Genomic DNA, 26,775 nt, shown 5'->3' with positions numbered 1-26,775 from the left:
CATCATAGCCTGGGGTGCTCCATACTCCTCTAGGTAGACCTCTACTGGATTTAAAATCACTCATTGATGCCCCCTTTCCAGAGATTCTAACAATTTTTCAAGCCCTGGCAACGGCACAATCCCAAAAGGCACAAACTGGAAAATGTTCGCCAGACTCCAGCCTACAGGAAACCCCATGGGGTAATGGGTGTGGTGGAGGTAATACAAATATAAACAGTGTTTTGGCTTCTTCGTTATAGGTAGAATTCTGCAAATCTGTGGCCATGGAAACTAGTGCAGAATTCACCCCTTGCCACAGCACTGTTCTCAGGAACTCCAGGCTGCAGTTTTGGATGTTTGTTTCTAACTTTTGTTGTTATGGAGCGAACCTTGCAAATGTAAATTGAGTGTAACTAATGCAGTGATGTCACCCTGAGTTTGCAGGCAGCCTGAAAAATAGCTGAGAGATGTTAATTACCCGTGTATTTTAATACAGCATTAACTCTGAAACCTAAAGACGTCAATCTGTGGCATACTGAAAATGTAGTGAGCGTAAAATAAACTCTAAGACGACCCTTCGGTTCATCCTCCTTTGCCAAGACAGCACCATCCACATCTCATCTTTTCCATTTCAGAGTTCCACTGAAGTTCCACCCTACTCCCATCCCACAGACCAAATCTACTCCCCTGACACCAGCACAGGAAGCTTTTCCCACTCACAGCACTGAGGCTCCCTGTAGCCTTCAGCACCTTAAATCATCTTATATAGGTTTTTGTGATTAGACCATATACACTCTTTCGGATATGCTACAGTGAACATCCTCTAAGGTATGAGCAGCAAGGAATTTGGGACTTAAGATGTTCCCAGGCCCTGGTTGACTGATACGGCATCCTGGGTGAAAATCCTCTACCTATTGAAGTCAGTGGGAGTTTTGCCATTGATTTCATTGTGACCAGGATTTCACCCTGAACTGAACTTGCCAATGAGCTGCAATACTTATTATAGTACATAAACTACCCGAAGAATGCACAGGAGATGTATATGAGGCAGATACGTAAGGAAGACTCTTAGCACCCACCTCCTGTAATCTAGGTCACTGCTTGTGAGACCCCAGCAGTGGAATGTATATAGACAAGCACTCAACAAAGAAGAAATGGTTACTCAAATTACAGGAACTATAGTTCCTCAAGACTGGTTGTTCAAATACATTCCACAACCTGCCCTTCTTCCTGCTACTATGGGATCTGATTAAGCCTGGATTCTGTATTGGCGAAGGAACTGAGCGGCAGTTGGGGTCACCCTGCCCTTTATGCCCTCGTTTGGGATTACCAGGACACATAGTGCACAGGCACAGCCCCCCAACAGCCACCATTGGCCAACAGGTGCTGAACTCAAGTGCATTGGGTACATATGCACCAAACGCTGGAATAGATGTGGACAACACGTCTCAAAGAATCACCATTATTGTAAGCTAAGCGACTGTTTTCTGAGGTACACCACAACCCCACACCCATATAGCTCGACAATGATTACAGATAGCCTGACCAAAATGAGCATCACATCTTGAGGCTTCCACTATTGAGTAAAGCTGGTTGTTGCTTGACATATTGCTAGCATCAGAACGTTGCTCAAAGCATCATCAGAAGCTGCTTGTGCTCTAGCAGAGCAAGCTGTCACTCTCACTGGTGGGTCTATGTGGGCTAATTCATAGAATAAGTAGAAATCCAGTTAGGAAGTCTCTGTGTTGAAATGGCCTGACCTTTCATCTGCATAAGCCTGCAAATCTTTACCCACACAATAATTTCCCTCATGTGAGTAGGAGTCCATTTCAGAAGTGCTGATGCAGGGGGGATAGCTCAGTGGTTTGAGCATTGGCCTGCTAAACCCAGGGTTGTGAGTTCAATCCTCAAGGGGGCCACTGAGGGATCTAGGGCAAAAATCTGTCTGGGGATTGGTCCTGCTTTGAGCAGGGGGTTGGACTAGATACCTCCTGAGGTCCCTTCCAACCCTGATATTCTACGAACAGACTGGAGGAAATGCCTTAGTTCTATCAGTGTAAAAAGAGCACCCTATGAAAAGCTAGGGTGTGATGCTTAGGCTTGCCTTTGTTCAAATGTAGTTTTGGGGAAAACACAGGTAGATGTATAACCTGGTTTAGGTGGAAGTCAGAAACTACATTCAGTATAAATTTTGGGTGAGGTCTCGAAGACACTCTGTCATTATTAAAAAAAACATATATGGGAGCCTTGTCATTAGTACTTTTATCATCCCTACCTTCTGGTCGATGTTATTGCTACTAAAAAGTCTGTTCTGGTAGAAAGATGAAACAGGAAACATGTAGCGGGTGGCTCAAAAGGTGGGCCCATTAACCTTGCCAGTACAATAATTAGATCCCTAGCTGGGGAAAGTTTTCTGTCTGGAGGCTCTATCCTCATATGGCCTGTTAGGAACACCTAGTCACCATAGGGTGTGAAAATGTGGAATACCCCTGAACTGTAGCGTGGAAAGCTGAGATGGCTGCTAGGTGGACCCTCAGAGAGCTTATCAATGACAGTAGGTACTGCAGAGTGCCTGGTATCAGAAGTAGAGATGGCAATAACTGACATTGTTGTGCCGAGATAATGAATCTTTTACACTTGACAGAGTAAGTCTCATAGAGTCCTTTCTACTGTGGAGGAGAACATTTTGTATCTCATTTGAACAGAGTCTCTGTACTGATGTATACCAGCCAGCATCCATGCTATGACGGATAGGGAATGTGGATCCGGATGGAGGATCTGTCCATCTGTTTGAGATATGATATCTGTATTGGAGTTTGGATGGGTCTGAGAATCAGAACAGCCCCAGCCATGCTGGCACTACCATGATCATTCTGGCTGTATCCTGCCTGAGCACCTTAGATCAATGGAATTAGAGGGTAAGCATACATATAATAGGGCCAAATTCAGAGTACAGTGGGAGAAACAGCCTGAATGTTCAAACCACCATTAAACTGCACAGTCCTTGTGCTATAGGGTTGTCATGTCACCACAGACTTGTGCTGGACAATACTGTTATCTTAGGTCAACCTATGAGATGGCTAATATGTTTACAATACAAACACAGAAACCTACATAGATCAAGTATCATGTGAACAGCCAGAGTGGAGATAGCTCCACATGAAAATAAACCAGTGCACATGCAAAGCAGCTAACAAACAGCCTGAGCAAAAGCCTAGCCCATGAAATCACATACAAAGGTAGTTGGTGAATCACTGAAGTTAGAGATGGTCTAATAGGTGTTGACCAACCAATCTATCTCTCTACTAATGTAGGAATGACCTTGCAGTACATTTCCTAGTACATGGGGACATGCATGAATCCACTAGGATCCTAGTAAAAACACTAGGATCCCAAGCACACCTTTAGTGAATACCCCATTCTAACAGTACAATACAGGGGTTGGGCAGGCAGCAATTTCATGCTGTGATCCTACATTAAACCACACACAGCTCCAATTACCAGAGACTGGTGTAAGCGAACTGGAGTGGCACCTGCAGGTTTCTTACCCACATGCCCCAGCTCCTGCATCACTGGCTGTAGGCCGGGGAAAGACTCATGAACAGTGCATAACAGCTGACAGATCTTGATGGCAGGTACAGACTTCTCCTGTGCAGTGCTCAGAGCTGCTTTCAAGGAGGCCTCTGAACTCTCCTTCTGAGAAGAAATACTCAGTAGCTAAAGAAACACAAGAGAGAAGTAGTAGTTACATGGCAGACAATGATATTTTTTTCATTCCTGTGCTTGCTTTAGCTTGGTTTAGACCCCCTATGAGAAACAGAAGAACACACCTTTCGCCACAGAGCTCAGAACATAAGAACAGCCATACTGGATCAGACCAATGGTCCATCTAGCCCAGTAACCCATTTCTGACAGCGGCAAGTGCCAGATACTTCAGAGGGAATGAACAAACCAGGCCAATTTTGAGTGATCCATCTGGTCATCCAGTCCCAGTTTCAGGTAACTGGAAGTTTAGGGATGCCCAGAGCATGGGGTTGCATCCCTGACCATCTTGGTTAATAGACGTTGATGGACCTGTCCTCCATGAACTTCTCTAATTCTTTTTTGAACCCAGTTATACTTTTGGCCTTCACAACATCCCCTGGCAATAAGTTCTACAGGTTGACTGTGAGTTGTGTGAAGAAGTACCTTCTCTTGTTTGCCTATTAATTTCATTCCGTGACCCTAAGTTGTGTTATGTGAAGGGGTAAATAACACTTGAAATAATAACGCTTTCTCCATACCATTCGTGATTTTATAGACCTCTATCATATCCCTTAGTCATCTCTTTTCTAAAATGAGCAGTCTCAGCCTTTTTAATCTTTCCTCATATGGAAGCTGTTCCATACCCCAATCATATTTTTGCCCTTCTCTGCTTTTCCAATTCTAATATATCTTTTTTGAGGTGAGACAACAAGAACTGCACACAATATTCAAGATGTGTGTGTACCATGAATTTATACAGTGGGATTATGATATTTTCTGTCTTATTATCTATCCAGTGTTAGCTTTTTTGACTGCTGCTGCATATTGAGCAGACTTTTTCAGAGAACTATCTACGATGACTCCAAGATTGCTTTCTTGAATGGTAACAGCTAAGTTAGACCCCATCATTTCGTATGTATAGTTTGGATTATTTTTTTCCAATTACTTCGCACTTACCAAAACTGAATTTCAGCTGCCATTTTGTCACCCGGTCAAGTGAGATCCCTTTGTAACTCTTTGCAGTCAGCTTTGGACTTAACTATCTTCAGTAGTTTAGCATTGTCTGCAAATTTTGTTCAGCCCTTTTTCCACATCATTTATGAATATGCTGAATAGCACATGTCAGTACAGATCTTTGGGGTACCCCGCTATTTACCTCTCTTCATTGTGAAAATTGACCATTTATTTCTACTCTTGGTTTCCTATTTTTAGCTAGTTACTGATTCATGGGAATACCTTCCTTCTTATCCCATGACTGCTTACTTTGCTTAAGAGTCTTTGGTGAGGCTCCTTGCCAAAGGCTTTCTGAAAATCAAAATACACTACACCCACTGTATTAGTCTTATCCACATGCTTGTTGACTCCCTCAAAGAATTCTAATAGATTGGTGAGGCATGATTTCCCTTTACAAAAGCCATGTTGCCTCTTCCCCACATATTGTATTCATCTATGTGTCCAATAATTCTGTTCTTTACTATAGTTTCAACTGATTTGTCTGGTACAGAATCTGACAGACTGCAGAGGCAATTATCAAATATTTGCTCCCCATGTAGATACTTATAGACTGAGATCAAGTCACCCCTTAGCTTTCTCTTTGTTGAGCTAAATCCATTAATTCCTGTGCCATCAGACACAACTGCTGCTGCCACTAATAGGCTCCCTGGCCTGTAATTGCCATGATTGCCTCTGAAGCCTTTTTTAAAAATAGGTGTTACGTTAGCCATCCTCCAGTCATCTGGAACAGAGGCTGATTTCAATGATAGGTTACATACCACAGTTAGTAGTTTTTTTATTTCATTTCTGAATTCCTTCAGAACTTTTTGGTGAATACCATCTGGTCCCGGTGACTTATTACTGTTTAATTTATCAATTTGTTCTAAAACCTCCTCTACTGCTGACTTTTGTTTGGCAGATATTGTGTTTTACTAAGTTTATAACTAGTTTATAACTCTGCACCAGCGAAAGGGCTTCTGGGGATTTAAAAAAGAAAATGTTACAGTACTTCAAGTGCTCAACTTGCTGCTTTTGGACTAAGCCAAACTAGCACTGCTGCTCCAAGGAAGTGGGGACCATTTCGATTCCCAATAGCTCATTTTCCTTGAAGGTAATGACATTGTTAGCTAACTGGTAACTCCAGCCTTTCATTGGGAGATAGCCTGGATGTGCTGTAACTTATAGGACATTAAAGTCAAATCATTCCAGTGACCTTTGGACATTACCCTCCCCTTCAACCTTGATCCCATGGTACCATACCCACTGTAGCTCTTCTTGGCCATAGAAAGACAAACTGTGTATGGGATAAGCAACAGCATGGAAAGAGTTGAGGATGTTACTAGGGAGTCTGCATGAGGCCAAGGCTTGAGAGAACTTTCCATTTTGACAAATATTTGTAGTCAGTCTAAATAACACCAAATCCCCAGAGAGGCTGCAACATCAATTAGCAAGAGCAGAGCTGATCAGCTGCAGGCTGCTCTGTGAATGAATTTCGCCTGCCAACCAGCCAGCCACTGAGGAGCCCAGCAGATGCTTCTGCCTCTTTTAGTTCTACAGGCTCGATGTGGCCTAGTCTCCCTTTCCTAGAGGTGAATGCCAAGGTGGGCTCGCCAACATTACAGGACAGCTAAAATCCACCAAATCATAGCAACAGCCATATCATTCTCAGCATGTGGGGAGGGATAGCTCAGTGGTTTGAGCATTGGCCTGCTAAACCCAGGGTTGTGAGTTCAATCCTTGAGGGGGCCACTTAGGGATCTGGGGCAAAAATTGGTCCTGCTAGTGAAGGCAGGGGGCTGGACTCGATGATCTTTCAAGGTCCCTTCCAGTTCTAGGAGATTGGTATATCTCCAATTATTACCTTTATTATTACCTATGACAGGCAGTCTGGAAGCTGCTGACCCACAGGACAGTCCACACCATGCTAGTTGCCAGCTGTGCTTTCCATAAGACATCTATGCCACTTTGCAGAGTGGAGCTGGTACTGTATGTCAGGGCACCCACATTTTGCTCAAATGAGGACCTATTGGTAACTTCCCAGGAGCCAGAGCTGCATGCATACCTTGCATAAAATGTCTGGCATCCCCTCATTCTAAGAGAAGGGGAGCTCTGAGAACACAGATGCCAGCATGCCATGCTCTACTCTGATCTAAGTGGTTTCAACTTGGATCAGGATGGAACATTTCAAGCTAGGAAGATCATGGGATGTACATTGCACTAAAGCAGAGGACAGCTGTGGGCCACCTTACCACCCCATCAGTACCTCTTTCACCGCCTCTGTGAGGCCCACTTCTCCCGGAGCCAAGCCCTCCAGTCCAGCTCTTTGCTTGATGGCCTCTGAGATCAGCTTGCTGTGTCTCAGTATTATCTCGATGGCTGTGCTTTCACTGGTGGCCACTGAAGGAAGAGAAGACATTAAGAATGGAGGGGGTTCCTGCAGGCTCTTATCTCTATTCACCCCATTTCAGACAGGGGCCCCTCCCTCAGTGGGAATGCTTCCCTTTGGGAGCAGGGGGAGGGTGAAAGACTAAGGTGCAGACTTTGGTGGTATTAGTTATGGCTGTGAAAACACCATCCAAGAACAAATCCAACTAGAGACAGAACAGGAGTGACAGTTTTCAGTGCTTGTCCACTTTGGAGGGTGGGATGAGAAGAACAGGTTTCCTGATTCTTTTGAAGGAATTTCTTTAAAGAACACTGTCAATTTCAACAGTCATCACACTTCTCTCTGAGTGCATCCTGCCTGCTTTTGTAACCAGAAGTGCTGCAGTGGAAGAGATTAGAGGATAAATATATTTTCTCTAGTTTTTCCAGTGTGTTTACGTGGTACATTTAACAGCAGTTTGTGTACAGTCAGCTTAACTCTTTTCCAGCATTGTGAATCAGCCAGCTGAGCTCCACTCTTGTTTGTGTGAGATTATTATTCAGTAATTGGGGAAAGAAAATCATTTTAAAGTAGGAAAATGTGATTATAGTTGGCAGGGAAACTCAGGGGCAGAAGTAAGTTCTGGAGAGACAGGCTGTGGACTTGTGCCAGCTGTGGCCTTGGATTTACCATTATCTTACATTTTCAAACTGATAGGGTTTCAGTTTGATGGTACCTCTTGAATTCTTTCAACTCATTTTTTTCCTGAACGTGCTAGCCAGGTGCAGGGAGGTGAGACACTTGCATTGCTGTTACCTGGCAAGACATCAGGGAGGGGGAACTGAGTCAGGGAAAGACAAACACCCTCCCCAGGCCTCAAAAACTTTGCTAATTTCTAGAGACAAATGATGCATTGTTTGAAAGAGTTCAGTAAATATACGTTCTCCAATCCTGCTGTGCCCCCTTATCTCTCATTTCAATGAACAATACGCTGCACAATTCTAGCAATGCATAACACCACATAGAAAGCTGTTGTTCTGGTGTTTCCGGCCCCAACTATAAAGAGGGTGTGCTGGAAGTCACACAAGATGGCTTTTGCCATTTTTCCAGCCAAGTTAGAGGGTGTCCCAGGGGATTCAGACAAGCAGCCAAACCTCTAGATGCTTATCTGACCTCTAATGTATTTAGTCACCACTTCACAGGATTGGGGTGACAGTTGATGTACATCTCTACATCTGAAGCGGGGGGGGGGGGAGCACAGGAAGTGAGAAGATCTGCTGGGATCTGAAAGAACCTCTAAAGCATAGAAAAAAAGTAGACTCAGTGAGATTTGTGAGGATTTGTTGTTGACTGGGGGAGGGAGGATCTGTAGATAATCCACTTCTGATGTCTGTGGGGAGAAGGATCTGGTGGGAACAATGAGAAAGGCACCTCAGGGAGGATCTGGTGGGATCTAGAAGGAAAGCATCTTTGTCCAGAGTACAATATCACTACCTGTTTGGAAGAAAAACTCTGCATCGGGTTCCTTCCGGATTTCCTCAATGAGCAGGTTCAGCGGAAGCTCTGCCTCTCGCGCTGCCAGTAGCAGCTGCCAAACAGCAGTCACCGACACAGTTTGTTCTTCCAGTGCTGCAGATACCAGTGAACTGAAACCACTCGAGCCAGTCTCCCTCTTCACAATCTGTTCCATTACCTTCAAGAGACAGGCACCAAGACACTAAGAGGAACTTCTATGCATCTGCCACAGACTAGCCAACTACCCATCTGCCTGCTGGAGATCTGGACTCTCATTTTTCTATTGTCCTGCTGAGACCTATACCAGGAACATGTGTCACGTGACCAAAATGCTTGAGCCCTGCAGCAGCTAATCTGCAGCCAGACTGGGTGCTTACAGGAGCACCAATGTGTGATGAGACATGCCAATAACAAGAAAAACTGAAGCCATTCCCTCGGCTGTGGAGCGAGTAGTTGCTGTTTGGCAACTTTTAGCTTCATGAATCCATCTTTTGTTGTGTTTTGCTGCACCTGGTGGAAGCTAGAGAGACATTAACCCAACTTCTGCAATGAAAAAAACCCACACCATGTTGCAATGATGAATGGAATAATCGGGTCTTCTCTAGCCTTCCACATACAAATCAGGGTTTAGGACACCATGCTCTAGGCAAATACAAAGACAGACAATCCTCTCACCTCCCTTTCTCCAGGAGCTAAATTTTGTGCAGCTGAGATCCCTCGCAGCAGCATCTGCGTGTCCATGAAGAGCTCTGCAAAGTTTTCCTGGTATCGTTTCAGTAGTTGGGTCCCATAATCCTCTGGGGTCCATCTGGCTGAATGCAAATGAAAAGAACAGTTCAATATGTTGTGCCTTTCTGATGCTCAGAGCTAAGGGGATAAAGCAGTTAGGGGGCCACAGTGGCACACGAAGTTACTGCAGTAGCCTTTCACTTGGGAGACCTGGGTCCAAATCCAAGCACAAGGAAAAAATAGGTTTCAGTTCTAGTCACTAATGATCTGTAATCTGAAAATTGAGGGAAGCACAGATTCTCCTCACAAGAACCTTGGGGGCTGGGGGGTTGCAGGACAGGTCTGAGGTGTCTTGGTAGTACTGTGATATGAACAGAGGGTAGATACTCCAGGTCAGGATTGAGGGTCACTAGCAGAGCCCCAGGGATCAGAAGGAATGGACGGTAGCAGGTGTGAGATGCACTGGCTGAGCTGTGTAACAGAAGTTTGCAGTGTCCACCTGCCCTCTAGTTAGGTCTAGCCAAGTGCTATTAGCCATTCAGTTGTCTGAGCTCTAAACTTATCCATATAAAAGGAGACATTATAAAACTGTACAGTGTGTGTAGACAGATATTCCTAGTCTATTCAAAGCATCAGTCACAGTCCTCCTAGTTCAGAAGATCAAAAGCTCAGCTTCTGGCCAAGGCCAACAGACCTTGTAGTCTAGCATATAAAGACAATGCTGTGAGGTGATCCTTCACAGTGTCTCCTTTTGATTCCCTTGACTTTTAGTTGTCATTACATTGAGGGGGCCTATGGTCTATTAGTCACAGCCTTTGAGTAACTCATCTCTTCAGTTAACCCTTCTTCAGGTGTGTACAAGTACACTACAACATTTCCCAAACACCCAAACAACCACATGGCCAAGATAATCTGGGTCTGGCTTATCTCTGATGAAAAAATTTAGGGGAAAGTAAAGCAAATTGTGGATTGCAAATCAGCAGCCAAACATAAATAAATAAATAAATAAATAAATAAAATGCCTCTTCTGAAGACTTGAGAAATGATGAACCTAGAATGCGACATTCCACTGTAGGCACATCAATACCAGAACATAGGTGAAAACTTGAGTGAATCAGGAAAGAGCACCAATGTGATTCAGATGCTGAAGGAAGGAATGAGTTACAATTACAGAGCTATTGGGCTCTTGGGGAATAGATAGAGAGTCTCAAAGAATTGGAAACGTATGCACTCTAAAGAGAGAGCACAACTCTTTACTGTGGTGAAAGGGGCAATGGGAGTTAATGGATGAAATTAAGAAAAGGAAGATTCAGAGTGAGCATCAGGAAAAACTTCCTGCCAGTGAATTCAATGAGACAGTTGCCTGATCTTCCAAGGAAAGTGGTGAAAGCCTCATTGCCCAGTCTAGCTTTAAATGTAGCACCCTGGAGCTGTATGGAACAATCCTGCACTGAGCAGGGAGCTGGGCTAAGAGCTAGTAGTTTTTTTCTCATATTTAATGTTTAAGATTTCATTAAACAAACATTAATTCTTAGAATTTATTCCAAACCTTGTAACCATGTCAAGCTCTGAAAATGCAAGCACGCTTAATACGAGTCACTTAAACTCCATCCATAGCAATAAGGTACATTTCACATCACAGTAATACTGTACCAAATCCAGAGCGGTTCAATTTGACACACAGTGCAGTGTGGTGTCAGTGGACTCTCCCTCGCTCTTTATTCCCATGGTAAAGAACATTGTGCTTCTATTTATTCCAATTTCAATTTCAGGATAAGCAACTCATGTAATGAGGGAATACTCCTCCCTGGAATGGGTATTACCACGAGATAATTAACCACATTCGGAGTCTGATGTTTCAAGGGAAGCAATGGTGCTCAACAAATGATGAGGCAAACTGTCTGCCTGGAATGTTTGTCACGGGGATTTATCGGTATTATGAGCACAAATTTGCTTTCTATTAAACATTCATTTACATTTCACTGCATTTCAATTTAGTTTTAATTTTTAAGTGGATTCAGCACTGATGAAAGATGCTGGCCTATTCCAAGTCCAGGAGGGAGGACCGAGGTCCACGTAGGACAGAAGGTCCAACCCCACTCAAATGAGGGATGGTTCCCAGAGTTCAAAAAACAACATTCCATGGGACAAGTAACAGAAAACCCAGGGACACGTGTCAGAGTCAAAGGTTCAAAACAAAGGTACTGGATAGAGACAGTGAGCAGAATAGTCCGGATAACGCCCACTGCTCTGCAAGGGAATCTGGATATTGTGAAAGGGAAATCTGCCCAGAGATGTAAACAAATGCGAGAATGGAAGCTGGCCCCATGGTTGCAAAGAACCCCTCATCCAACCTCCGCTTCCTGGATTCATGTGTGGCCACGGTGACCAGCATCAGGGGGCAGCTGAGGAGGTAAATTCCCTCTAAGCCAGTAGTCCCCAACCTTTTCGGCGGCATTTCGGCGGCGACGCCTCTCGATGACGTCGCTTGCCGTCGACAAGCGACGTCAGCAAGAGGCGTCCCCGCCAAAATTCGGGAGCGATGCCTCTCGATGTCACTTGTCGATGGCAAGCGGTGTCAGCGAGAGGTGTCCCCGCCGAAATTCGGGAGCGACACCTCTCGATGACATCACTTGTCGATGGCAAGTGGTGTCATCGAGAGGCGTCGCCCCCGAATTTCGGCGGGGACACCTCTCGCTGACGCCGCTTGTCAACAGCAAGTGGTGTCATCGAGAGGCGTCGCTGCCGAAATTCGGGAGCGACACCTCTCGATGACATCACTTGTCGGTGACCGTCGTCATTGCAAGGCGTCCCCGCCAAAATGCCGCTGCAGCATTTCGGCGGGTGCTGTCCCGGGGGCCAGGACGTGGGCGCATTAAGATGCCCCTGCGGGCACCGCGTTGGGGACCCCTGCTCTAAGCTGTGCGGCCATGCAGCAGGCTATCAAGGGCCATGCAGGCAGGGAGAGGCACCCCTCCCCCGACCCGGCCCAGCCCAGCCCTGCCAGAGCTGCCACGGCTGGGGAGAAGCATCCCTCCACCGGCCGAGCTACTGCAGCGAGAGAGGACTGGGGGAAGTCCTCTCTCCCTGCCGCAGCCTGCACCCCAAACCAATCATCCCCCCCACAAGCCTTCAACCCCAGCCACAGCCCTTACCCCCCTGTACCTCAACCCTCTGCCCCATCCTGAGCTCACACCCACACTTTGAACCCCTCGGCCCCACCCTCACCACACATCACCTCCATATTGGTGCACATAACAGAATTCATTCCGTACATGGATGTAAGAAATGAGAGGGAACACTACCGAGAAGGTGGTGCTGCAACTCTGTGCAGCCATGGACAGGGAGTGTCTAAATAGAAAACGTGCAAGGAGAAGAGCAGCCAGAACCTCAGCAGGAGGTTCTAGAGGAGCCAGAATAGGGGCTGCAATGGGGCACACTGGAGGTAGGCATCTGCCAGGGTTTCCTATGTGGGATCGACCGCCTTGGAGCTAATTCCCTGAGAGACCAGCAGGAGGCGCCGCAGGGATGAGCCCAGACACTTACAATCAAACAGTGGAGTTCAGCAATTTTGCCTATAAAAGGAACAGTGTATGCAACCATAGATACCAGTGCCGGTATGTTCATGTGATTAACTAAAAGCTTATTTGTAATTAGATACTGGACAGAAACACTCTTGTATTTAACAGATTTAACAATATGGTTGCAATAGTATTAGATTTAAATTTCACCAAGAAGCAGTTATGGGCTTGCATATGGTAACACTTGCTCTGTATCGTAACATGGGCCCTGGGAGGGACAAACCATTGTCACTGGCAAAGTCCTCTTATCCCATTGTTCTTTCACTCATCTGGTGTTTTGTGAAAATAGTCTCAATTTTTGCTGTTATAAAAGTAAGTTTTCAGACGTGCACTGAAGTCCAGACAAACATCCAGACTTTCTGGCCATTATTTGAGCTGAGCCTACAACACTTTGAAGATTTCACAGACTCATGGATTCTAAGGGCAGAAGGGACCACTGTAATCATCCAGTCTGATCTCCTGTGTAACACAGGCCACAGAACTGCCCCACAATCGTTCCTAGTGCAGATCTTCTAGAATAACATCCAATCATGATTTAAAAATTGCCAGTGATGAGAATTAGCCTTGGTTAAAAATTGCCTGTTAAAAATGTACATCTTATTTCCAGTCTCATTTTGTCTAGCTTCAACTTCCAGGCACTGGATTGTGTTGTACCTGTCTCTGACAGATTGCAGGAGCCATTATCAAATATTTGCTCCCCATGTAGGTATTTATAGACTGTGATCAAGTCACCCCTAGACAAATTAGAGGATTGGGCCAAAAGAAACCTAATGAGGTTCAACAAGGACAAGTGCAGAGTCCTGCACTTAGGACGGAAGAATCCCATGCACTGCTACAGACTAGGGACCAAATGGCTAGGCAGCAGTTCTGCAGAAAAGGACCTGGGAGTTAAAGTGGACGAGAAGCTGGATATGAGTCGACAGTGTGCCCTTGTTGCCACGAAGGAAAACAGCATTTTGGGCTGTATAAGTAGGGGCTTTGCCAGCAGATTGAGGGACGGGATCATTCCCCTCTATTCAACATTGGTGAGGCCTCATCTGGAGTACTGTGTCCAGTTTTGGGCCCCACTCTACAAGAAAGATATGGAAAAATTGGAAAGAGTCCAGCGGAGGGCAACAAAAATGCTTAGGAGGCTGGAGCACATGACTTATGAGGAGAGGCTGAGGGAACTGGGATTGTTTAATCTGCAGAAGAGAAGAATAAGGGGGGATTTGATAGCTGCTTTCAACTACTTGAAAGGGGATTCCAAAGAGGATGGATCTAGACTGTTCTCAGTGGTACCAGTTGACAGAACAAGGAGTAATGGTCTCAAGTTGCAGCGGGGGAGGTTTAGGTTGGATATTAGGAAAAACTTCTTCACTAGGAGGGTGGTGAAGCACTGGAATGGGTTATCTAGAGAGGTGGTGGAATCTCCTTCCTTAGAGGTTTTTAAGGTCAGGCTTGACAAAGCCCTGGACGGGATGATTTAGTTGGTGTTGGTCCTGCTTTGAGCAGGGGGTTGGACTAGATACCTCCTGAGGTCCCTTCCAACCCTGATATTCTATGATTCTAGGATTCTCTTTGTTGAGCTAAATCCATTAATACCTGTGCCATCAGACACAACTGCTGCTGCCACCAAATTGTCTAGCAGAAGGTGCAGATCAGGGAATGATGATTTTACAGCCCCAAGGAGTTTTACCAAGCTCTCAGCTTTCAGGGTCTTCTCTTCCACCACCTTCCTGAGCAGATTCTCCATTGCCTCCCTGTGGGAGCTGCCTTCACAGCAATCCAGAATCACCTGCAGGAACAAGCAAACAACCAGTTACGAGAAATTCCTAATGACTCTTATATCTGAATGACTCAAGATGGCCTAAAATGGTATAAGATTACACAATGCTCTATTAGTTTTGTATAATCTTTTTTATACTTTTTCTAGTATTGCATTTACTGTATCCAGTGCTTCAGCTGCATTTGACATCACACTCTGAAGTATTTATAAGGTACCTGTAACTTTGGTATCTTAGCACACTATATGTGACTGACATTTGTCAACCAGAAGAACAGGTTGTGAGGAAACACATCTGGAGGACAAAGACTGAACTGGGGAGGGTGATCTCAGGCTGAAGGAGACTTCCAGCCTGTATATGGAAGATCTATAACCTGCTTGTATTATCTATCAGGGTGAGATACTGCTTGATTCAAATTCTGTCTAGTTTATAGAACTCAGATTGCGATTTTACTTTTATTTCTTAGGTAACCAACTTTGATCTGTACGCTTCTTACTTATAATCACTTAATCTGTCTTTCTATAGTTAATAAACCTATTTTATATATTACCTAAAACAGTGCTTTTTGGTTGAAGTGCTTGGGAAATCTGCTCAGGTTGTAAGGGCTTGTGGACATCCACTTTCCTTTGTAGAAGTGGCAGACGGAGTAATAAACTTACAGAGGTCAGGCTTCTGACCGGGGCAAGATGGTACAGCTCTGGGGTGTGAGGCTGGGAAGCGGGGGGAATTGGCTGGAGTCTCTCTATTGCTGGTTCATGAGTGGCGGGTGGAAGCATTCATGTAATGCAGTTGGGTGGATGTCTGTGTAAGTGCAGTAGCTGGAGAGGTTTTCGGCTTGTCACAGCATCACAGTGTGAGAGGGAGCCCTGGTGGCGGCACAGAGGGCTCAGTGGCACCCAGTTCCAGGTGGCACCTTGGGGAACCCATCACATAAGTATATGTAGTTTATTGACCTCCCTCTATGCACAAGGTCAGATTACATTTTTCCACTGAACCTGGCACTTAGAGTTGGTAAAAAAAAAAAAAAAAAAAAAAAAAAAAAAGAAGGAAAATGTTTGACAAAGAATTTCAATGTTATTTTCATTCTGCAGGTTCCAAAAAGATTGTTCATTTATTCAAAAATAAATTTCCTTTTTAAAATTTTTTTAGTTTCAGGTTTTTTTGGTTTGTTTTTTCAGGTATTTTTCTTTTTTTGCTCCTGGAATATGGGTGGAAGGGAGAGAAACCTTATTATTTTAATAAATACTTTACTTGTTAACAGTGATTTATTTATATGACCCAGCCACGGACCATCCCTTATGCATGGTATAACAAATACCTGGAACAAGATTAGAAACACTCTCTGAATACAAGATTGCACTTCCTGAATACAGGCTGTAGCCAAAGAGATGGTCTTTTCACAAGGAATAACAGATACCACATTCCAAACACAGTCAAGCATGGGCACTATGCAAGAAAACCCTTTACAAACAGCAGACTCTACATTCCTCAGCTGTCAGCAAATAGCTGTGAAACCCACCGGCAAAGTGTGCCTCATCTCCTCCTGCTACAAATTACTCTGTTAGCTCAAGTTGTAGATCTGTGCTGTGGCTGTTAAAACGTCCAGACCCTGCTGATGACCAAGCCTGGGGGTCGGTATGGTTTTACATGATGGAATTTTTGTTTTTTCTATCTATTTTTTAAATTAGGAAACTGCATAAAAAAGTTATGTTAAAAGAATATTATGATTGAAAAGTCAAGCTCTCACAAGTTAGGAAATGCCACAGTTAAGGTTGCACATGCAACCCTAATTCAGCCCCCTTGTCTGTATGCATTATGATAGCTTTTAATTAAATGATCACGTACTATTGTTTCCATGGGACCCCTGCCTCATTCAATGTGCAGGATGGAACTGCTCTTGGGGTGAATCAGGGTTGTGGGAAAAAAAAAGAGAAAGTTACTTTCCTTGTGCAGAAACGTAAGTTCTTCAAGATGTGTGTCCCTGTGGGTGCTCCACTTTAGGTGTTTGTGCATCCCTGCTTCATAATCGGAGATTTATGGTAGCAGTGCTCAGTTAGGTCACACATGCTCAGTCTCCATCTCGTGCCACTTCACGAGATTCATTGGTGCTGTGCGACCAACCCCCTCTCTGTTCCTTCTCTACTGCAGAGCACTAGTGCGAAACTCCAAAGTAGAGGGGAGGTGGGAGGGTAGTGGTTGCACAATGCCAGTTAACTGCCTGAAGCAGCACAAGATGGGGACCGCACATGTGCAACCCAACTGGGCACTGCTACCACAAATCTCCAATTATGAGCTCAAAGGTGCCCACAGGGACATCATTCAACGAAGAAGTATACATTACATTTTACAGTTTTATAAATAAAACAAAACACACCACTACAAAGAACAAAACAGACGTTTTGGAAAAGTATTTAAGACTTCAAAAAATGATTGTTTTTCAACAACAACAAAAATTGAAAAATTTCAACTAGCTCCACTTGCTCTTAATGCATACAGATCTACACTCCTGATGCAGCATCAAGGACCAAGAGCTCAGATCCATGTAACCTCTTGGAGCATCTGTGCCTCAGGCCTTGTAATACCTGTGGTGGATGCTCACTGCTTTACTACATTCATATGTGACCCTTCCTTTTCATGTACCCACTCCCACTTAACCATGTCTCCTTCAATGGAGGAAGTTTACCAAACATTGGGCTAAATCTCTAAATTCAAGAGGGGTAAACTTGGGATGCTGATAACAGCACCTTCTCTGGCCTTCTAGAATGGCTGGCAGCAGAGTTCATGCTCAGAGATATTTTGCTGGGAGCAGTTAATGAAAAGAGCCCGTAACGAACAGTAATTTAGGAGACTATCATAGGGAAGAACAGAGATTCTCAGCTCAGGTGCTGTGCCCTCAAGTCAAACCCACTCAGACAGAAAGCAGGCTTCATTCACACCAGTGGCCCCAAGGGTACTCTTTATTCATTGCAATACCGTGTCATAGGGGAACAAACAAGCCCAACTAACTGCAACAGAAATGTGGCTGCAGGCACCTTTACCAAAAATATCACAGGACACACGCAAGAGCATTCCGAGTTTTGGTGTGCATAGACAGATTGTAAACAGCCCTCCCCAGACAATGCAGAAAGTGCTAGACTGTATAAAACAGAAGGTCCTTCAGGCTAGTCCAGTCTGTGTGCACAGTGCAGTCACTTACAGGTGAGCGCTGATAATCCAACAGGAAACACTAAGCGTTGCACTTTGTAAATTTCAACTACGCTGAACATCAAAAATTGATAAGAGGATGTTCTGCATATATGGGGATGTTCTACACATATGAATAACTGTTTGCCCAGTTTAAGTAAGCCAAAACCTTTGGAGAGTTACCTGAAAGGTAACTTGACAACTTAGACAAACACATACAGAATGACATGCCCACTAATCAGGCTGGGGGGTATTCAACACTAGTGTTTTAATGTCCTGACCTGATCTTCCCAACCCTGTGGTAGGGCATTGCTCTCTGGGTTTACTACAATGGACTTTCACAGAACTTATAAAGAACACTAGCTGCCTCCCCTCCCACAGCTCGGCCAGTGGGACATTGGGCGCATAGATCTGGGACTGGGAGTGCTCATCTCAGTGCTGAACCTTTGCAATTCAGCTCTCAGATTCACATGGTTCAATTAGAAAGTTAATGGGAGGACCTGAACTATTAACTATTTCTATTCCATGCTCTGCAGGGTAAATAAGGTAGTTACCAGGTCAGGGAAGCAACTGTGACCTGGCAAATCATGTGATAAAGTTCTGTGCAGCCACACACACACACCTCGCACATACAGAGCTTTCCTTATTTCAGATTTGTTACCCGCTTCTCCAAGCCAGTCAGGAGTCCCTCCTCTCCTGTTTCTAGGAACTCTATGATGGGGCTCAGCTGTGTTATGCTCTGAATCAGCTCTTCCCTGTATTCCAGTAATAGAGCAGACAGGGTCTTTCCCTCTTCTGTGCTCCCTGGGGAAGAAAGATTTGGAAATGCAAGAGAAAAAACAAGTCAGGTTTGAAAAAAGTGACAGCAAGGTATTTTCCACTGAAATGAGAGAGCGAGCCTCTGTGAAAGATCTAAGTGAATAGCAAAGCTTATCCTGAGCATAAGCAGCAGAGAAAAACACTTTACTATTCTCTTTAAACTCTATGAAAGGAAAATGTCTCATTTATCTAACAGAGCACAAAGCCGCAAAGCAAGCTGGAGGTTAACGACAGGTTTGCAAGGCCACTGCTTTATGTCAAACTCAAATAAGAAAGGAGCTTTAAATCCTGAGGCACAGTCAGAGAACTGGCCCATGCCGGCCACCTAGCCATTGATTTAGACCTACAGTGAGTGAAGGTCAAAGAAATGTCTGGGATTGCTCCACTGCAGGCAGTCAGAGTGGAAATGCAAAATCCGGCTCTGAAAAGCTTCGAGATCTCTGTTAGTGTTTGTGAATATATCACACACACAAGAGAGAGCTAGGGCTTGAGTGAAATTAAATCCACATGCTTGAATGGTTTTGGAGGAACTGGTGAAGAGCTGCTCCAGCTCTCTAAAGCTCTCATGCCCATGGGGTACGCCTGCCCTCCTACCTGTTTGCTGCAGGGTCTCTCCACTGTCCTGCTCTCTCTCTAGTAGTGCTGTTTTTATCTTCGGATCTGTGTTTCGAAACAGCTCCAGTACAGACACAACAGTCTCAGCATCCAGACTCTGCTCATCCCTCACTTTGCTGAGCAGTCGCTTGAACGCTGACTGTTCTTCTGCATCTTCCAAGCATGCCACTAGCATCTGTAAGACAACAGGAAAATGCTAGCCGGGGTTAGTAACACAGCTAACTGCCCTGTGCAGACGTACACAAAAGGTCAGCCACCCACAGCCCCTAGCTCAGCAGAGAGCTTCAGCCCACCAACTGGTGAGGTGCCCAGAGGAGGGGCACGTTCATCTCTCCAACCACACCAAATTCCATATTCAGCTACAGGAACACGTCTTTTTAATTCACCCATAAGCCTTCAGAAGGAGAACGACAAGCCTACTCAACCAGCTTTTATATTTATTGTCAGTGTGACAAATTGCAGCTGGCAAGTGGCCCTATTCCAGGTCTGAATACATCTCTTCAGGAGCCTGTACATGAGCCAGATTCCAGCAATGCTGAGGGACCAAATAAAACGCATTCAAAGCAGTTTTGGCAACCCAAGGCCGGAGCGGGGAATACTAGATTTCACTGCAAAACAAGGAGGTCACTTGTGTGCATGGAGAGAGGGAAGGTTTTTTTAAGCAAGACTATCTGGGAACCTTTGACCTCAAGTCAGAAAACCAGGCACACCACACCATAAAAGTTTTGCTGCCTGATCTTCAGCAATGCCAAGCACCTGCAGCTTCAGCAGGCAGTGGTAAGATCAGAATGGGGGGTTCTAAAGTCTATCACTATGTCCCACACCAGCACAATAGGGTGGATGTGCTTGTGCTGCTAGGGCAATTATTTATTGGGGATATAACAGGGGGGAAAAAAAAGCTGGAGCTCTCATGGCCAGTCCTTAGAGCCCATTAATGTTGTAAATACCACCCCTTAAGACACAAGCTGTCTTAGTCTCAAGGAGAGAAGGTGGCCCTTCAGAGCAGGCATCCTTTATTAAAGACTCCAGGGATGTCACAAAAGTACCTTTGAAGCAGAGCGCATGGCCATTCTCCCTGGAGCTGGGCTATTTTCTGCTATCATTGTCACTTTCATTTCCATGGTAAAAAGACTGAAGATAGCTGCTTTAGGCCCCATCGGGGATGGTGCACTTGCTTTTAGTAGCAGGTGTAAATGCTCATACATTAGGATTGCGTGACAGTGCAATGCGCTATTGCAAAGAGTATCCACAGAGGGAGAGCTGCATGAGCCCCAGCTCTTACCCTGCTAATGGCATTTTTACTGCCAAACAGAGGAACACAGACATCAAGGGTTCTGTTACAAAGGACCTGTGGGAAGAATGGTGATGCAAACATGTCTGGAGTATTCACTTAAAAATCTTTAATGTGAAGAGCATTTTGGAATAAAAAGTTGATAACCAGACCTAGTAAATTCTCTGGTTTTGCACATGTGGCCCCTTTCTTTAAGGGCCTGATGCTGTGAGATGCAGAACACATTCCACTTCCACTTATGTGAATGGGAGCTGAGAGTGCTCAGCACCTCCCAGGATCAGACTTTCACTGCTTATATGAGAAAGTAAGTAGCATTGTTGGTAATTTTTTATTAAAGGTAAACAGAATAGCTAACTCAAGCTCCCGATTGCAGGTCTTTCTCAATGGGCTGTTTTGGTGAACGCAGTGCACTCGTAGCTGTGTCAGCCCCAGGATATTAGACAGACAAAGTGGGTGAGGTAATATCTTTTATTGGACCAGTTTCTGTTGGTGAGAGAGACAAGCTTTTGAGTCACAAGTCCGGGAAAGGTACTCCAAGCATCACAGAAAAATGCAAGATGCAACAGATTGTTTAGCATAAGCAGTTAGCACATATGCTAAGGGACCAGTCAAGGTGTGGCTCGAAAGCGTCTCTCTCTCACCAACAGAAATCAATCCAATAAAAGATATTATCTCACCCACCTTGTCTCTATATTGGTGAATGTTTTTCCAACTTGCTGGGGAGAAGGAAAGGGGACTTGTTGGGATGAGTTTTCTGAAGATGAAAACCCCCACTGTTCTCAGTGTTTCTAGAACAGCCTCTCTCAGGCACAGCCCTCCATGAGAACTAGAACCTTCCACCATTTGGGGGGTGGAGGGGGGACTCATAGAATCATAGAATTCAAGATCAGAAGGGACCATTATGATCATCTAGTCTGACCTCCTGCAAGATGCAGGCCACATAAGCCGATCCACCCACTCCTTAGCAAGCGACCCCTGCCCCATGCTTCGGAGGAAGGCGAAAATAGTGCATTTTAGAGTTATTGGCTATGACACTTTAAAAATGCCTTCAGGTCCTGGAAAAGCTGAAGAAATATCACATTTAGATGGAATCTAAGCTTTCATTTATTATAAATTAACGTTTTAAACCCTTTTCATTGTAAAGAGCCTTGAACACATCAAACCAATTTTTGTGACTAAAACGCTAAGTTCCTAAACACCACATCTGCATCAGAGAGTTGGTGCTTCTCCAGCATTGTTTAGAATGCTCATAAAACCCTTCTCCTGGGACCAATATGACGAACAACACTGCACACAACAGTTGGCCCAGTGAGTTTTAACAGAAACTCATGCAAGAGAAACGGCAGAACTTGTAAGGAATTCCTAGGGAACTTATAAGTGCTTCTGGAATTCCTATTTAAATCTAAATTTGGTCAGCTAATAACTAGTGCTACAGCAACATGCATCACCATTAATAACTTCCTTGGTTTTAAACCATGTCTTGTTATTAGTCAGGTCATGTGTACTTCTCCTGCAAGACAAATCCTGACACATTTATGAGAGTTAGCAGAGGCAGTAAGCAGTACTCTCTAAAATCAGCTGCACTATCCAAAAATGGCTTGATTAGTTAATCTAATGAAAGTCAAAAGGGCATTTTCTGAAAAGTTATGATGAGATGTGATAAAAGCAACAACAAAAAAATGCCCAAAACCACATGCCAGAGTTTAGAACAGGATACCTAGCACACCTTAGCTACAGAGCAACTCATGCAACTCCATTATTGTGTGATTTGCTCCTGCACAGCACTTTCATAGAGAAAGTGATTGCCTGAGGGACAGCAGAATGGATCCTTGGAACTCAGGAAAACTACAAGATACAGGGGTCATGCTAGGTGCAGGACTTCCCCCATCCCACTCTATCACACCCACAATCCGAAGTACATTTGGTTAACAAAGTCATCCCTAAACAAGGTAGTTGCTATTTCCATAATTCAATCCTATTTACATTCTCTTGGAGACAGGCTGCACACACTGTTCTAGCTAAGCATTGCTGCAAAGTCTCCTGCAATACAAGGCTTACAATTTATAAAAGGAAGGTTTCCGCTGGGAAAATTTCAGAGACATAATGATCAATCCTCTGTGAAAGGAAGTTGTTTTTTTAGTGAGCAATTTTTGAAGTGCACACATTGAAGCAAAAGTAAAAGAGCCATCAGAACCTTCCCCTCTCAGTGCAGACAGAGTTATCATCAGTATGGATAGCACAGGTACTAGTTTTACATATCTGAACCATAGAAAAAACAAGCAGGCTATAACCAAACTACAAAGTTAATCAAATGTCATGATGCACACAGAAGTCACAGAAAAAAATCTGCACTCCGATTCCAATGCTGCCAATTCAGAAACCAGAGGTCTTTTGGATTCTCATGGATAATTGAAAAGAGGGTCCTTAAAAGACAGTGACGTCGTTTAGAGAACCCCTATCTCAACCTCAGCCCACAAAATGTCAATCAACTGACATACTCTAGAACAGAGGTCTCAAACACGTGGCCCTCGGGGTTATTTTCTAAGGCCTGCGAGCTCCTCATGCCCCCCCCACCTTCCCCCACTGTTTACCTAGAGCAGCTCTGGCCCGACCCACACCAGGGGCAGGGAGCCTGCTCTGCCCCCAGTGCACATCAGGCCGGAGCCCGCCCCCCAAACCTGTCCTGCAGCCGAACCCCCTGCCCTGAGCCCCCTGCCGCACCCCGCACCCCTCCTGCACCTCAACCCTCTGCCCTGAAACCCCTGCTGCACGCCACACCCCTCCTGCACCCCGACCCCGCCGAGTCTCCTGCCGCATCCTGTACCCCAACCTCCTGCCCTGAGCCCCCTGCCACACCCTGCACCCCGACCCACTGCCCTGACCCCCTGCCACACCCCTCACCCCTCCTGCACCCCACACCCCAACTCCCTGCCCTGAGCCCTGCCACACCCCACACCCCTCCTGCACCCCTTGGGGGCAGGGAGGGGGTGGAGTTGGGGTGGGGATTTCGGGGAAGGGGTTGGAATGGGGGCAGGGGCGGGGCCTCATCGAAGGGGTAGGGTGGGGGAGGGGCCGAGGGTGGCGAGGGGGGGAGGTGTCAGTAAATGCGGCCCGCGGGCCAATGTACTAGTCCTCATGTGGCCCTCGTGGTCATTTGGAGTTTGAGACCCCTGCTCTAAAACCAGGGACAAAGGCCTTGTCATAGACCAGAACTTCAGCAACGGAGAGCATTTCTCTAGAACTGCCTTTACTAAGGAAAGCAAAGTTTCAGCCAACTGCCCAATATTCAGGATGCTAAGGATAAAGGAGTTTACTCCCTCATAACTTTGTCCAAAAAATTCCTTCTTTTGCAAAACGGCAGCAATAATTGGACAGGCTCATACATAATGGAAATGATCCACAAGCACAATGACATTTATTTTACATGGAAAAATCAACACTCCCCCCATTTCATCTGAACCTAGCAGTAAAGGGAACAAAATGAGCTGTGCAATACTTTGAATTGAGTTCCTCTCAGACAGCACAGGAAGATAAGATTTGACACCAGCAAAGCTCTTCCATGCTTCCCCAAATTACTGCAATTTTAGTCTTATTCTCATTTCCAAGCGGGTTTCAGCCAGCCCAGAACCAAATTAGATAGGAATAGTTTATACGAGAGATACAGAGAGATTCTAACCAAAAACCCTCAGATCTCCCTAAATCAGGGGTGGGCAAACTACCTGTCAGGCCTTTTAATCCGGCCCTCGCGCTCCCGCCGGGGAGCAGGGTCAGGGGCTTGCCCCACTCTGGCACTTCAGCTGGGGAGCGGGAGCTTGCCACGCACCTCCCAGAAGCAGCAGCATGTTCCCCCTCATGCTCCTACATGTACAGGCAGCCAGAGGGCTCTCTGCACGCTCCCCCTGTTGCAAGCACCGCCTCCCACAGCTCCCATTGGCTGGGAACCATTGGCATAGGAGCTGGAGGAGGGACATGTTGCTGCTTCCAGGAACTGCTTGAGATAAGCGCTGCCTGGAGCCTGCACCCCTGAGTCGCCCCTTCCCCCCACGCCCCAACCCCTGCCCCAGCCTGATCCCCCTCCTGCTCTCTGAAACCCTCAGACCCAGCCCGAATCACCCTCCTGCATCCCAAACCCCTCATCCCCAGTCCCACCCCATAGCCTGCATCCCCCTCCTGCCATAGCCATCCCTGATGCTTCAGAGGAAGGGGAGAAAAATAAAATAAGACTTTCGCAGGGAGGAAAAAGTTTCTTTCCTGACCCTTAGGAGGAACTGGCTGAAGGCCTGAAGCATGAGATTCAGGACATAAGACACTGGGCCAGAAAGGATCCCCTGAGCCATCAAGCCTCACTCCTCCATCATAGAAGGCAACCATGTCAAACAATCCCACTCATAAATTTATCAAACGCTATCTTAAAACTAACTAGGTTTTTTGCCACCACTACTTGGCATATAGAGTACATTTATAAAGTTTGTCCAAGCTGGGAGGGGTTGCAAGAGCTTTGGAGGATAGGATTAAAATTCAAAATGATCTGGACAAACTGGAGAAATGGTCTGCAGTAAATAGGATGAAATTCAATAAGGACAAATGCAAAGTACACCACCTAGGACAGAACAATCCGTTTCACATATACCAAATGGGAAATGACTGCGTAGGAAGGAGCACTGCGGAAAGGGATCTGGGGCCATAGTGGATCATAAGATAAATATGAGTCAACAGTGTAACACTGTTGCAAAAAAAGCAAACGTCCTTCTGGGATGTATTAGCAGGACTGTTGTAAGCAAGACACAAGAAGTAATTCTTTCACTCTACTCTGAGCTGATTAGGCCTCAGCTGGAGTACCGCGTCCAGGTCTGGGTGCCACATTTCGGGAAAGATGTGGACAGACTAGAGAAAGTCCTCAGAAGAGGAACAAAAATGATTAAAGGTCTATAAAATATGACCTCTGAGAGAAGACTGAAAAAAATGGGTTTGTTTAGTCTGAAGAGACAGTGAGTGCAGAGCATTGGACTAGATGACCTCTCAAGGTCCCTTCCAGTCCTACAATGCTATGTTTCTATTGGGAGGCTGTTTCAGAGCCCCACGCCTTCTTATGATGTCCAGCCTAAATTTATTCATGGATAGTTTATCCACAGTTGTTTTTGTGCGAACAATTTCCTTTAGCTTAAATAGCTCTCTACCTCACTGGTGTCTTCCCCCAAATGTATTTATAAACAACAATCAGATCCCCTCTCAGCCTTCTTTCTGGTAGGCAGAGCTGTCCCTTGAGTAGGGTGAATCGGGGCAACCGCCCTGGGCCCTGCACTTTGGGGGGCCCCACGCTTCGATAAAATCAGGAATGTCCCAATATTTAGCCCTTTGTCCCACATCCCGACCAATGTACGATTGGGACGCCATTTGTCCTGATATTCAGGTGAGGAGGCGGGTGGGGAGGTGAGGCGGGAGGGCAAGCGGGGTGAGGAGACAAATGGGAAGGTGAGGGGCAGGTGGGAGGGGAGGTGAGGAGGCAGGCAGCTGGGCAGACGGCGAGGAGGAGAGAGGCAGTCAGGCAGATGGGGGAGAGGGAGTGTGTATCAGATGGATGGGAGACTAGTGGGGAGGCGGATTTGTCCCCAGCCCCACTCCCCACTACAGACAGCCCTGCTGGTAGACTAAACAAGCTCTTTCAGACTTCTCTCTTAAGACAGGCTCTCCATTCCTCTGTCCTGTTCCAATTTGAATTCATTCCTTCTTGAACACAGGTGAGCAAAATCCTACAGAGTATTCCAGCTGAGGTCTTACTAATGCCTTGTACAAAGGCTTTAATACTTCCCTTATCCTGGGTCTGGCACCCTGCTCCAGGCATCACAACCTGGCACACGGTTTGGCCCACTTCCTCCCCCAGAAGATGGAGCGGGGCTGGGCCAACCCCAAACAGTGCTGTGACCCTGTGCACACATTGAAGTGCACACATTGAAGCAAGGAGTCAGGGTGGTGGGAGAGTGTGGGCTCACTCTGCAAAACATCCCTCCTAGGGTCTCCCATCCCGTGCATGGATAAAACACAAAATTTGCTAAAAAATAAAATAATTTCACAGGGCTCTACTCAGTCATCCTGTGATTAACCAATACATTCAGATCTCTCTCCTCCGCTGTCATTTTCAACTGATGAACCACCAGCTTACAGCAGTAATTCTTTTCATTACTCCCAAAGTGTATA

At 45.5% G+C, this 26,775-nt stretch overlaps 1 protein-coding gene across 5 annotated transcripts in view; it reads right to left on the bottom strand.

Moving 5' to 3' along the window:
- Positions 1-26,775, bottom strand: part of ZBTB40 (zinc finger and BTB domain containing 40) — a 64,490-nt gene that overhangs the window by 15,837 nt on the left and 21,878 nt on the right. For all 5 annotated transcript variants that reach the window (XR_005590425.1, XM_039509342.1, XM_039509345.1 and 2 more), the window contains 7 exons: positions 19,269-19,464; positions 18,517-18,659; positions 14,491-14,683; positions 9,272-9,408; positions 8,576-8,774; positions 6,980-7,113; positions 3,528-3,696 (listed from right to left, as the gene is read on the bottom strand). Coding sequence is in view for 4 of the 5 variants with exons in the window: in XM_039509342.1 (XP_039365276.1) it covers positions 3,528-3,696; positions 6,980-7,113; positions 8,576-8,774; positions 9,272-9,408; positions 14,491-14,683; positions 18,517-18,659; positions 19,269-19,464 (1,171 nt within the window). In the remaining variant the exon portion in view is untranslated. The remainder of the gene's footprint in view (positions 1-3,527; positions 3,697-6,979; positions 7,114-8,575; positions 8,775-9,271; positions 9,409-14,490; positions 14,684-18,516; positions 18,660-19,268; positions 19,465-26,775) is intronic.

The sequence above is a fragment of the Mauremys reevesii genome, linkage group 21, assembly GCF_016161935.1.
Source record: "Mauremys reevesii isolate NIE-2019 linkage group 21, ASM1616193v1, whole genome shotgun sequence".
NCBI classification, from domain to species: Eukaryota; Metazoa; Chordata; order Testudines; family Geoemydidae; genus Mauremys; species Mauremys reevesii.
This window is presented reverse-complemented; position numbering and strand designations above follow the sequence as displayed.